The sequence below is a fragment of the Fringilla coelebs genome (genome assembly GCF_963513975.1).
Source record: "Fringilla coelebs genome assembly, chromosome: 8".
Lineage (NCBI taxonomy): Eukaryota > Metazoa > Chordata > Aves > Passeriformes > Fringillidae > Fringilla > Fringilla coelebs.
In genome coordinates, this window is record NC_140066.1 from 30,270,940 (window position 1) to 30,285,219 (window position 14,280).

Genomic DNA, 14,280 nt, shown 5'->3' on the forward strand with positions numbered 1-14,280 from the left:
AGACCCAAACTCTGAGCTAATGAAGAGGAAGAAAGAGTTAATAATTTATTTACTCCCATTCCCCCATATTGCCCCATGTTTGATAAACGATATACAAGCACTTGAGCAGATAGTGTTCTAAGAAAAAGGGGCAGAAATACTATGACAAAACATTTATGAGTATAGAATTCTGAATGATTTTTTTTTTAAAGAAAAACCCCAGCCCTGTTGTATCCTTGATTAATCACAAGTGTGAAAAAATTAAAAGCATAATTAAACACAAGTCTGAGATTCAGCCAGAGAGACCTGCAGTTCTGAGTCCTGCAAGTCTCCTGGGCAACTGACACATGGCAAGGAGAAGTGAACAATGCTGGGAAGCTCCACAGTGTCCCAAGAGAGACCGACAGCATCCTGAACACCAGAAATCCAGTCCTGTCTTCTGCCTACTTCCTATTCTAGACTACACTTTCTTCAGGACTGGAGAAACATAGTTGTGCCTTAATTTATTACTTTTTTTCTGTCTTAAATCAAAACCCATCCTTTTTCCAAAGCCCCCGTCTGTGAGGCCACAAGAACCAGAGCATCTCCTCCAGGCAAAGAGCAGCCTGCATTGCACTGAGGGAATGCATCCCAGCCCTGCCCAGCCTTCCCAAAGGAGAAGCAAGCAGCTGTCCATTTATTCTGTCTGACCTGTATTATTACAGTATTGAATAAGAGCAGCAGACTAATGGAAAAAATCCTAACTTAAATCTTTTCCATCAGCTCTTAAATTAACTGGGAAAAACTTCCCCCATGTTCCCCCCTCATTCTGAACAAGTGTAAAATCTTGTCACTGCACTGGGGCATGTACTGATTCCACTGACACAAACCTATTTACAAACCAATATCCCACTTCAACTAAAGACAGGAGCACAAAGCTCTACATCAGTATCAAAGGTGGTATCTCAATGAAAAACCAAATGTAGCTATTTAAAGAAATTAACTCCATTATCACTGATGATAGCAGTAGAACAACTGGTATCCACTTGGTCATTCCCAGAGGTGGAGATCAGGGAACATCAAGTTTGCAAACATATAAAGCATAAAGCATAGCCAAGCTGATGAAACTCTCTAAGTGGAGCCAGCTCAGGTCTCATTTCTTCTGGAGTTCACTTAGGGCCTTCTTCTAGAGACAAACAGGTCCAAGGGGTTGCCAGACCTAATCCTGTGCATTTCGCACAGGCTGCTTTTCACCTTTTAGTTGATGTTTCTACTAGAACAATCTACAGAGCTTTGTAACATTCCAGCCATTTCCCAGTGTCTGGGGGAATTCTGAATGTCATCTGTATATATTTCCAGTGTGCTTGCTCTCAGTGAATCGCTCAGAACTTTTCTCAAAGCTTGGGCTTCATGGGTAGTACAGAAAGGATCCCAGTGCTTTCACAACTGTCCTGCATCTACTTAATTCAGCCAGGAAATTAAAGGGATGCCTGGAGAAGGCCAGACTCTTTCACTATGAAAAGAATATACCAAACCCACTAAGAGTATTCCAAAAGCGATAAGCCTTCATCAAAAGACCCAGAAAACACAGGAGCATTTCACATCTGAAGTCACTGGATACAGGGCAAGGACTGGAGCTTAAAAATGATGTGGTTCCCTACTAACTCCCCCAGCAGACCTCCTACACCCCAAAAATAAAAGCCTTCCCAGCCAAGACAAGACACACAGATCCATACAGTTCTGTTCCATGAGCCATTCCTGATGAGTTGTTGCCTGGGAATTACCAGCCTCTGGAGCTCCAATCATATTGTGGGATCCAGCTCACTGATTCAAGAAATCTATGACCATGGATATTGGAGCTATCAGAGAAACCAGCCATTAAAGTTGTTTGCCATCTTATCTAGAAACTATTATCTGAAACAAATATTCCTATCTTTCTAGGATCCTTTCCAAGGATAAAGCAGACTATAAAAGTACATGCAATGTTCACACACCAATGCTTCAAGGAGCTTCAAGACTCCATGGTAAGTAGTTTGGGTCGGGGGGTTTTTCCTTGTACCTCGTCAGATTTGTGGCTTCTCACAGCACAGGAGTGGGAAGGGGAATGACAGCTCATGTTCTCTAATCCTCATGCTAATTCTAAAGAAGCTCCTGTACATCTGATTAGAAGGAAAAAACCAGCCTGGATTTAAGTTATGATTGTTGTTATGATATTTTGTATATTGATGGCCCCCAATCTCTCATGGGGCAAGCAAACACAAAGCTGACTCACACAGAGTGTGTCTGGCACACAGCAGTCAGGGATACATCCTGCAGAAAGAGCAGGCACTCTGTTCACCTTGAGAAAATTCAGCACCACAGGGCTGAGTGTGCTTGCTAAACGAGTGGGTTAGCAAATCCTAGCTGCTGCTTTTTCTGCTGTTCCAGATGCTTGGAATTTGGATTCTTGGCCTGTTTCTGCTCAGCGCAGCAGAAGGTAAGCATATGGGGTTAGTGTTTGTATTGCCTTTCTATGCTGCTGTATTTTCCACCTATTTCTATCTGTTATTCTACACCCTGCTGCCTTAAGACTTATTTACTGAGGTTAACGTGGTTCACTTTTCCATACAGGAATGATGAGATGAGAGTGAGTGTTGTCTTTCCTCTCCACTCTGGGAATTCTGCCCTAAGAGTGAGCAAGAAAAGCTGATGTTTCCTATCGCAGAACAAAGCTACTTCTCTACTATACATAGGGAACTGTTTCTTGTACTCTTATTAATGATGGACATGGAAAATAAAAAAAGCCAGGGCAAGGGGGGCAGGCAGTCTAATGAGGGCATAGCTTTGTATTCAGCAGAAGACACTGGCTTGTGTAACTATAAGACTTTCCATGTGCAGTCAGCTGTTCAGCACAGTCTCAAGTTATTGCTGATTATCTGCAATATTTTGGCTTGGCATTAGGAGAAACTCATCAGCTGTCTCTGCCTTGGGCAAAGCAACAGCTGGGGGAGGGTACCCAAGGATACCACAAAGGAATCCTCTGAAGAATTTTTTGATGAGCAATAGGATAAACTGCAGCCTCTCAAGATCTAGGAGAGGGCAACTGCTGGTCTTGGCTTTCTGTAAACTGTGGGATTTTCTAGAATAAAAAAAGACACCCCACCCACCCCCATCAGAGAAGCCATGCTATGAGTTCTGACTGCTCCATTTCTCTGCTCATTCAGATTTTTTCTTTTTTTGTCTTCATGCTACAGGCAAAGAAGTTTGCTATGACAGGCTTGGGTGCTTCACAGATGATGCACCATGGTCTGGGACTGTAGAAAGACCCATCTACAAATTACCCTGGAAACCAGAGAGCATAGGCACTCAGTTCCTCCTGTACACTAGACAGAACACGGGTTACTCTCAAGTAAGAACTGTTGTGGTTTAAACATTGCTGTATCACATGCTGTGTTCCTGAAAAGTGTTAAAAATGGCCAAACTTCCACTTTATTCAAAAGACCACCCCTTCTAGTTCCTTGGCAGGGTCCTGCTGAGAACTACTGGGAAATTGAGCATTTTGGGGTATTTTTTTCCACAAAAAAAAAAAAAAAAAAACGAAAGCACGCTGAAGTCTTGTTTGCTCTAAAATGGGTATCAGACTTTGGTTTGAATTCACGTGAACCTTCATGTGAATTCTTGCCAATGACTTCAACATCGCAAAAGTTTCAATGACCTGCATAGATAAGCACAGTTCAGGTCTTTGCAGTTTTGAAAACTTATTTACAGGAAGCAGATTCAAAGGTTTATTAAGTTCTTCTCTATGCTAATCACATTTTTAAATCTACATTAATGTAGGAGGTGTCTGCTGTTGATAAGTCAAGACTCAAGGCCTCAAATTTTAATGCAAACAGGAAGACCAGATTTATTGTACATGGATTTATTGACCACGGAGAAGAAAACTGGTTGTCAGACATGTGCAAGGTAGGTACCACAGGGACACCCTTAGTTTGCATTTATAAACACATTCATATCAATTGCCTGTTTTCTCTAGTTCTAACCCACTTTTCTCATGGTATTTGTAGTGATAAGAAAGCAAAAATCAGTTCACATTTTCGCATTGCTACCAAATTTAATATGTAGCTTTGCACCTTGAGGCAATAATGAGGTAAAATGCATTCAGCTTTTCTCTTTAGTGAAGTGAGTGACAAAAAGATTTGACTCAGTAAGTGCCCTTTTTCTTGGTAAAAAGAACACAAACCTTGGGGCAAGATGTTGGCTAGGATCGGGGGGATTCCAGAAATACCTGAAGACTCAAAGCTCCTGCATCCTATTTCTCCAGCCAAGAGAAGCTTTCTAGACGTGGAAGGGCGGTCAGGAAGGTTTGGGCTGCCACATGGGTGCAGGAGGCTGAGCAGCTGGGCTGGCCATTGCCAAAAGCAACAAAGACATAAAAATGTACATTCAATGGGGACCTCAAGGGGAGTATTTGGAACAAAGCTTTCCATCTAGGACTTGCTATGAGCACTGAATGTAGTAAAGCACTATGCTTTATTGATTTTTGTGCTACTTCCACAAATTATTTCCTAACTGTCTCTATAAAAAGTGCAATTCCAGCTTGTGCTTTTCTCAAGTCCTCCGAACATCCTTTTAATTGATGCTGGAGCTAATGAAAGCCCCCAGTCATGCAGCAAAGAGCAAAATAACAGTTGATGGCACTTTGAGGATAAGGGTTTTCAATCATTAACAGAAATACCATTTTTTAAAATAATGTATTCCTATTTTACTTATGAGAACCCTATGAGGAACAATCTGAAGTTAAAATCAAGCTATTTCACATTTACTGCATCCTCATTGCCTTCTTCTTTATGATGCTAGATCAAAAGAAAAGAAAGAACGAGGCATGATTCTTGGATTTGTCAGTCAATAATTTGTTTCAAGTACCTGCAAACTGATTTTTACCACTTGTAGTATGATCACAGACACTTTTATTGCCTTTTTTGTCCTTTCTCAGTTGTTGCCATATACCTAAGTTGCTAAAACAAAATACTTTTAGCCAAACAATCCAGCTCAATGGAGAGCAGTAAAGCTTCTGATTCTGTGGCAGAGTCTCTACCTGCATATTCCCAAATACAGCCATAAATGCAAAATAAACACCAACAGCTTCTACACCATCTTATAAAAACATTCTCTTTCTTACAAACCTGCATCAGAAAACCACTATTCCCTTTTACTATCAAAAATATTCTAATTGAATTTGAGTTACAGTATACTTTTAAATCACTGAAGTGAACAGGTGCATAAATGGAGCTCTTATTTAGTGCTACGTACCAAGTTTGATTGAAAATACAAATTGAACGTTTCATTATTGATATTGTTCTCCTTCCTGTAAAAAATACTGCTCTGGGGATTTGAAATGATTACTGCAATACGTATCACCCTCTTTCAGCATTGTGTGATCACACAAACCCCTCTGAGAACATATCCATGCTACAGCTTTGGTTTTCAAATCATTCTCATACAAGTTCACACAAGATTTAGTAGCTGAGCCACAATGACCAACATGAACTAATCCCATACTCTATTTACCAATGTTTTTACTTTTGTTTTACAAAACAGAGGATGCTTTCTGTGGAAGATGTGAACTGCATCTGCGTGAGCTGGAAGAAAGGTTCCAGGTGTCAGTACACCCAGGCAGCCAACAACGTCCGCGTCGTGGGCGCTGAAATCGCTTATTTTATTAATGTCCTCAAGGTAAGAGTCTGCTGTTTCTAAAGCTCGACTAGAATACTGACTTTTCGAAATACAGCTCTGAACTTTCACAAATGTGGATGTAACCAGCAGAAAATATTGCTCTCTACTCCATTATCAGTAGCACTTGTAACAAACAACACAATTTTTTAAAAGGAGAAAATTATGTGATAGCAGCGAGGCCTGCTGACTTAAGGAGAGGAAATTCTAAAGGACATTCATAGTACAGCCAAAGGGTTACCCTGTAGATGTTAAGAAATGCAGTGCAAAACTAAATATGCAGAAATAATGGATATGGCAAACTTCTTTCTCATGGAGACAGAACCAATGAGCTCACATGGACACCAGAAAACCAGCTGGCAGCACTGGCTGGGGACAAGCAGGACCCACCAGCTGCCCCAGGGAAAGCTGAGGTGGACACTGCCCAAACCCACAGGAGGTGGCTCCTTTTGCAGCCAGCCTCACATGGCAAGGGAAGCTTTGTCTGAAGCCTTGTCTTAATCTACACAAATTTCCGATTAAAGAACTATAAATAACTAAAACCAGAGAGTGTGTTGGGTCTAGCAGTGCTCTGACCCACCTCCCATTCTCCACATCTGCATTGCAGCTACTGAATTCCTGTCCAAAAAGGCTGAAGGCATTTCTCATCTCATGGCCTCCTCCAGCTTTGAGTGGTGCTTAACCTGCCAGGTGTAACTAAGAGTTCCTGCCTGCCTTATTCTTGCAAGCCAGACAAGCATTCTCTGAACCTTAATGGGCCCTCTGGAAGAATACAGAGCCCCTCAGGATTCTTCACAGAGCTGTCTGGAGTTATACCAACCTCCAAACCAGGGCAGCAGCTGAATAAGGAGGTTTGGAAAATCTAGGTACTGGACAGAACTGACTGACAAAGAGATGCTGAAAACCTAGAGGAGTTCCTGTGCCAGCAGATAAATTAAAAGTAGTTTCCCAGCTCCTTTCAAGTCCTCCCTGGTGCTGTTTGCTGATGCAAAGGGGCATAGCAATGTTTGTTTTTTTGCTGTTTTGCCAGGATGAATATGGATACTCCCCAGCTAATGTTCACATCATTGGCCACAGTCTGGGAGCACATGTTGCTGGTGAGGCCGGCCGGAGGCTCCCTGGCATCGGCAGAATTACAGGTCAGTGCCCGCAGCCACCTCCCACCAGAGCCACCTCCCAAACCCCTGCTACCCACCCTGAATCATCCCACTGTGATTGCTTCTCTGGGCTGCACCATAGTCAGGGCAGTTGGGACATTATGCTCCTTTCACACTGTACCCCAAGGAGCAGGGCTGTGCTGAGTCGGGGGAAGGAACGTGATAATTGCTTTGTTGCACGTTTGTTACACAGCAAAGGGATTTCTTTTAAAAATGTTCAGCACTTCCAGAGGTTAAAGCTCTGGGTTTGAGCTGCTTATTCATCATGTAGGCAATGCCAAGGGCATTGTGCATTAAGCAGAGTGGCCTTTCAGGGATAAAAGACAATTTTGGACATTATTAACAAAACCCTTTTCAACTGCTGTTTTTCCTCGGGGATTTCAGGCTTGGTGAAACTTGGACTAGTAGTCTACAAAATTCAGTTTAAAAGCAAAGCCAAAATAAGCTGCCTAGGGACACAAGAAGAGATGCAAGTATAAGGCAGCTAAAACTGTACAATTTGCAAGACTTCACAAGCACCTGAAATTGCTGCAGCAATTTGGCAAGCAAATTGACTCCATTTTCTGCTAGGTTCAAAAGCAAAGCTCATTGCTTCAAAACCAGATGTTTTTCCCAAAATCTGACTGGAGCCCGATGTAGGCAGGCAGGTTTCAACACCTGCAAGCAGGGGGTGCTATCAGCACAATTTCCTCTGAGTACTCTCAAGCAAGGGACTCTAGAAACTCTGCTGATGCATCAGTTCCTTGGGATGCAGACACAGTATGCTGTTTCAGCAGTGTTATTAAAGAGAAGTTCAATTAAAATACAAATTTATTCCAAGTGTTGGCATTCAGTATTGCTGTAAGTATGTAAAGCAGTAAAATTTAATAGGCTTCCCACAGGTGACTTCCTGAGAGAAAAGCCACTTGGTAAGTTGAGAGCACACATCCTCATTTTATTAATGCCTATATTATTTAGATATAAGAACCATGGGCAACTATATTTGTGACATTCATTCTATACCATCGATCAATGATATGTAAAATGATTCTACACCTATACATTACTTTATTCATACATAACACTACTCTTTTTCTCTCAGGACTGGACCCTGCACAACCTTATTTTCAAGGCACTCCAATTGAAGTCAGACTGGACAAATCTGATGCACAATTTGTTGATGTAATCCACACAGACTCAGCTCCCACCATCCCCAACTTAGGTGAGTATGCAGCTCTACTCTACTCATTATTTATTATTTATTATTTACTGTACTGAATTATTTATGCCCTCTGGCACTTCAGTGCTCTGACTGTTCCCCGAGGCTGTTCTGGGGCAGAACAGAACAAATTCACCACTTCAGTCACTAACGGCTCCTGTCCTAAAACACGGTGCCCAGGCAAACTTGGAGCCAGCAGCTACAGGTATGAGGAAACATTCATTTAACACATGCTTACCCCTGCTTCAAATGCTCCAGGTTTTGGCATTCGCCCAGCTATCGGACATCTTGACTTTTATCCAAATGGAGGAGAGGAGATGCCAGGCTGTGACAAGAACCCTATTTCACAGATCGTAGATCTCGATGGCATCTGGGAAGGTAAGTGTTTGCATTATAAATTCAGGGGAAGCCCTCAAAGTGGAGCCACTTATCTTGCCTTAATTCAGGTGTTTAACATTAGCTTTTGCTGTATCCACCAGCTGCAGACTGCAGTGAAGCTGTAAAAATGCTCAAAACACACCACTTTTCCAGAGCTTGTTAAAAAGTAAACAAGACAAAGGCCTTGCCTCTGGAAACTGTATTTCCTCTAAAGGAGTTAATATCAGAAACAAAAGTTGCTGGAGCTGTGCCAAACATTTTGAAGGGTCTTTTAACAACACATTGCATTTTGTGTCTAACTGTCCAGCACCAGCACTTGTGGAACTGGGCAAAGATGTTCACAGCTATTCCTGGGAGGGTGTCTTCGGCTGAAATTCTTCATAGATAGAGCAATTAATTCGATTCCTTGTTAAGTTACAGATTACAGTCAGAGTTGCATTGAAGTGATCTCATTGTGCCTATTTTTCGACAAAGACTGGCACATAGTTGCTCAAATACACTTTGTTGTTTTACTTGGTTGTAGTAAAATTTCTAAGTATCAGAGGATTCGTATTTATCTTTCTAAAAATAAATTGCACATAAGATTAAAAAAGTAAATTAAAAACTCTGAAGATTTCTGCTGTGGAGATTTTTCAGTACATTATCTGAGTTCTTTCTTACACTACAGCAAACAACTTTGTGATCTCTAGCCTTTTACTCCAGGTTTATTCAATGCAGCTGGAGGCATTACTATTTCATTCTTGCCCCTTTTCTTTTTTTTTTTTTTTTTTTGAGAGAGTAAACTTGTTATCAATAATGGGGAATTAAAGCACAAAGAAATAACTGCATAGTATATGGTCTTCTTTTTAACCAAGTCAGGAAAATACAGGAAACACAAAGGAAAAGAATATATTCATTATTTTAATTTTAAGAGTCTCCCTTTCTTAAGTACCCCCAAATAATAATAATTTTGTTTTGAAGCCCTCAGCTGGAGCAAATCAGCACTGCCCTAGGAAGTTCACTGTTAAATACTTTTCATTTGGTTTTCTTTTGTTATGGTAATGAAACTGCTGCCTACAAAAGACCTACTTCAGGCAGTTTCCATTGGTTAAACTCTGTCAGATTGCTTGAATGAGAGTTTTCTGAGGGACAGGGCTGAGCTGCACAGTCTGTCTCCACAAAGCATTTCAAGTTTGCATTTTCTACCTGTTGAGCCAGTGACATTCCTTAGGGAATCATTCCTTCGGTGAGTACATCAGAAGCAAGTAAGGTTCCAATCTCATGTTTGATTCTGCAAGAACTGAGATGAGGTTTTGAGGAGGAATGATGCATCCCGGTGACATGGCTTGCTTTCCTTGAGTGGGAAGAGAAAAGGAGAACCAACCTCAGGCATCTTTTCACAGGAACGCGGGACTTTGTGGCTTGCAATCACTTGCGGAGTTACAAGTATTACTCGGACAGTATCCTGTACCCTGACGGATTTTTAGGCTATCAGTGTGATTCATATAATCTTTTTCAAGAAGTAAGTATTTCTCAGAGCTTTGGGATGGACCCTATTGAAAACATTATTAAAAATAAATCCTTTGACTAATTTCTCTTTCCCTTGTCTGGCTGGATAATGTCATTAATAGATATATTTGTTTTCACTAGGGAAAATGCTTCCCATGCCCACCAGAGGGATGCCCAAATATGGGACACTACGCAGACAGATTCAAGGACCAGGCTACTAAGAAAGAGTTCAAGAAACTTTACTTGCATACTAGGGAGGCCAAGGATTTTCCTCGTGAGTTTTGAGTGTATCCATTGCTACCTACTCCTTGTAAAAATTTTATTTGCCTGTTCGGCAGGTAACTTTAGCAGATGAACAGATCTCATCACAGTGCAAAGTCTCTTCTGTTCTTCATGCTTTATCTTCTTTTGCCCCATCACTAATGACAGTTTGGGGCACTACAGGACAAGAAAGTGACTGACAAACTCTAGAGTCTAGTGGAGGTTACTGAGTTGTTCAGAGAACTGCTGTGTTCAAAGAGAATGGAGGAGAGACAATGCACAGAAGTTGCAGAAAGGGAATTTCTTATTAAATAGTGAAAATTACATCACAATGGCAGTGGTTAATGCAGGAAGAGGGGCCCAGGGAAACTGGGAAATCTCCATCATTGGAGATGCCAAAATCTCCATTTGACAAAGGCCAAGAACAAGCTGATCACAGCTGCTGGATAGACAAGTTGAGCTCCTTTACAACCTCACTTATCCTAAAAGCCAGCTCTCACAAGACACTGCTTAGTTTGCCCTTGTAAGCACAAATCAGAATCTCCTTGAGTTCCTTTTGCTAATTGCTCTCTAGAAGGAAGTTCCCACCAACAAAAATTATTTTCCTGTAGCTTCAGAATTCTTTCATGCTGCTTAGATTCTGTATCTGTATTTATCCCCCAACACCCCTTTATATTCAGATTCACTCTGTATGAAAGCCTTAATGGTTAAAATGCTGAGATCTGTATTGTATTTACTACAATATAGACTAGTTCTCCCTTTTTTTTCTCCCAGAAGGTAACACTAATATCTCCAATTTCTCATGCTGATCTCATTAGGACATAACAGATTTCACTCACAGGTGTTTTGTATTTTCTGCTCTCAACAATACTGTACAGACACACAAGCAAAAACAAAACAAAAAAACCCAAAAAAAAATGGAATTGGATGCTTTGGGGATTGTTTCTCCCAGGGTACAGTCTAAGTAATTCTATTTCTTCTGTGCAGTTTGGAGGTACAAAGTATCTGTGACCCTCTCTGGAAACAGCGAAGTTAAAGGATATGCGAATGTTGCCCTGTATGGCAGTGGAGGCAACACAAAGCAGCACCAGATCACTCAGTAAGTTAAAAGTTCAATAGAAAAGAAACCTTTCTTCTAGAACCATTAATTTGTATTTGTAATTAATAATTCTGTTTTAATTGATCTTATGAAGACTGAAACAAAAAGGCAGCATATCAGGCCCACCTGCCTTTGCTGAATCTGAAAAGTGATTTGGGATGAATTACATCAGAAATCTGGCAATAATCTTGCTGCCATATAATAGGATGAATGTTCTCTCTCTGCTCAATTACTACCCTCTTGCCACCACAGCAGAGCCTTTGACAAGACTGCTAATTCACTCTAAATGTTGCCATGCCTCACATCCATAAAATGCTGTTTTTCACAGGGGTACCCTCAGACCAGGCCACACTTACACAGCCTACATTGATGCCGAAGTTAATGTAGGACAATTGACCAAGGTTAAATTCCTTTGGAACAACAACAGGGTCAACCCATCTCTTCCTCACCTGGGAGCTGCAACTATCACAGTAGAAGCTGGGGAAACTAGAGCACAGTAAGTATTGTGAAAATTGTGAAAATCTTGGAAGTTACTGGTGAAGACAGGGGACAAAATTATAAGGTGGACTGGAAGCCTTTCCACAAGAAAAGTTATTTAAGGCATTAAAAGGAAAAGATTCTCAAGGAAACCTTTTCATTCCTTCCTTTCAAGACACTGTTCATCCATAGTTCTATTCACTGCTACTTCAACCCTTTGCCTTAAATAACCTCAAAGAAAAATTGAAAATCTCTCCAGGACTTAGAAAAGAAAATTTTCTGTGAAACTCTTTGGGCAAGAAAAATTAATGCTGACTTGGATTTTCAGCATCACTCTTGCTAAACTCCTTCTGTCCATAAAAACAGATTATTTCTGTGTCTGTTTCTCTGTCAGATGCAATCAGCCAAGTATTCCATTGGTATTGATGACCCTTAAGGTCATAAATGACTAAAGAGGATGGTGATAATAAATCCACCCATCCAAAGAGGAACACTAACACTTGGAGCCTGCACTATAAAGCTGAGTTAAAGAGGCTAACATTGATTTCTCTAGACTTCATAAAGCAGAGCTTGGATGTTCAGATTATAGAAGCATGTTTTACTGATCCACTTTCACTAATTTTCCTGGACTCTAAATTCCTTCATGTTCTTGATCAGTTATTTTATTTTATCCACATCATGGTGTCTAGAACAGTTTAAATTTTATTTATTCTATTTTCAAATGCACAGTTAAAATTCCATCATTTGAAAGACAACATGGGAGGTGGAAACAGTTTCAAGCAAAGTGAAATGATTACAGCCAAGTAGCACTTGAACTTACCTTAAAGCAGCGGTCCTAAGTCTGGCTGTAGCTCCCAGTCACCAAAGCCCATCGCTGACAAAGTATATTTCTGTAGATAGGAACTCGCCCTTCTACTGGACTTGTGACCTTTGCACAAATAACTGTGGTCATCTCTAAAGAGATGGTAGCACAAAATCTGGGGAAAAACCCCACAACTGTAACATTAAAACAAGGTGGGGAATGAAGCAGAATTAATACAGTCTATCAGTGCTTTCCCCAGCAGTTATACTTCAAATTTAGAAGCTCAAAGTTTGTTCTGTTCACTTGCCTGAAATGACAGATCAGGTTGTGTTACTTTTAAAGAAAATCCACTTGTACAATTTCAACAGCTGCTGACAGCTCACGGTGCTCTCATTTCCTTTACCCACAGGTACCGTTTCTGTGGGTCTGAGACCGTGAGGGAGGATGTCCTGCAGACTCTGACTGCTTGCTAACAGCACTTTTGGATCCCCAAATCCTTGCTACCAATAAAAGCATACAAAAAACACTGGAGTACTGATGGTGTGTGTTTTTTGGGGTGGGGTTTTGCTGGTTTGGGAGGCAGAGGTTAAGTCTGTGGATACCTCTCTAGAGACAGAATTTTTAGAGTAGCTTTAGGAATGAATGGGCCAAAACCTGTTGAAGAATTCCCCTGCTTTCAGCCTGTTTCAAAATAATCTCAAGCAAGAGGAAAGGGGGCAGCTAACAGAAACAAACTCATTTCTGTCCCCAAGTCATCCTTCCTCACGTCCCTCAGCATTTGGCTGGACAAGGGGGCTGTGTCTCCTCTGCTGCCAGAGGAAGCTCATCCTCACTGATAAAACCTCACTCAACTGCTGGGGATCTGCAGCTCCACACATCTCCTGCTCCTGGGGACCTTCTCTCAGTTTCTCCTGATGTTGCCCAGACTGGGTCTCTCTGGGTGGCCTTTCCTCCACCACAACACCCTGTCCTGGAGGACATCAACCCCCCAGCAAGGCTTTAGATTCTGTGTAGTGATGGAGCACTACTTTCCTAGTCTAGAAAAAAAAGCAGTTGGTTTTGTTTGGTTTTTATTTTTGGTAATGTTTGTTTGTTTTTTTAATTGAGTGCATTCTGCCAGCTCTCACAGGGTAATGGGAAGGAGAGAGGGGATGTAAATAACAGACAAAAAACATCACTGCTAAAGATTAGCAACCTCTGGGCATGCTCTGGGCTGAAGTAAGTTCTTTATATAAAAGCCAAAGTGCTCCTTGCTTTAACACAACTGAAGAGAATATCCTCCAGCAATTTCAGTTTTAGTCAGACACATGCAGGCTTGCTTTTATGCTTAAAAACCTTCTAAATTGCACTTCTGCTTCTTGCCCAGGTTAAAAGGTACTATTTGACTCTGATTAGATGTATGGAAGAAGTTCTGTATTACAGGAGTGTTAAAACTGGCCAAGGTTGCCCTGAGGTATTAGGTGCCCCATCTCTGGAAATGTTCAACACCAGGCTGGTTAATTTCCTGAATTCCTGGGGTATTCCCCATCACATTACTTCTCTCCCAATGCAGCTCCTCAGGCAGGAGCAAGTGCAGCAAGCACACAGCAGAGTTCTCCTTTCTCCCAGCCTATGCTGTCCAGAAGGACACTTAAAAGCTAACATTTGTTTTGTCTCCAGTTCTTCCCAAATGTGGTCAGTCTTATAGTGGTAGAAGAATAGAGTCAGGCCTAATAAATACAAGGATTTGGGTTCCTTGTCCTTTATCATTATC

The 14,280-nt window shown here is 41.3% G+C and overlaps 1 protein-coding gene across 1 annotated transcript; it reads left to right on the plus strand.

The window, feature by feature from the left end:
- Positions 1-2,385: 2,385 nt before the first annotated feature.
- On the plus strand, positions 2,386-13,000 carry LOC311156156 (inactive pancreatic lipase-related protein 1-like; the record flags this gene model as incomplete). The annotated part of the gene is made up of 12 exons (XM_084209898.1): positions 2,386-2,434; positions 3,192-3,346; positions 3,775-3,900; positions 5,536-5,670; positions 6,698-6,806; positions 7,906-8,025; positions 8,281-8,400; positions 9,783-9,901; positions 10,030-10,162; positions 11,137-11,248; positions 11,577-11,744; positions 12,937-13,000. 12 exons carry the CDS (start codon positions 2,386-2,388, stop codon positions 12,998-13,000), a joined length of 1,410 nt encoding a protein of 469 aa, XP_084066024.1.
- Positions 13,001-14,280: the final 1,280 nt, after the last annotated feature.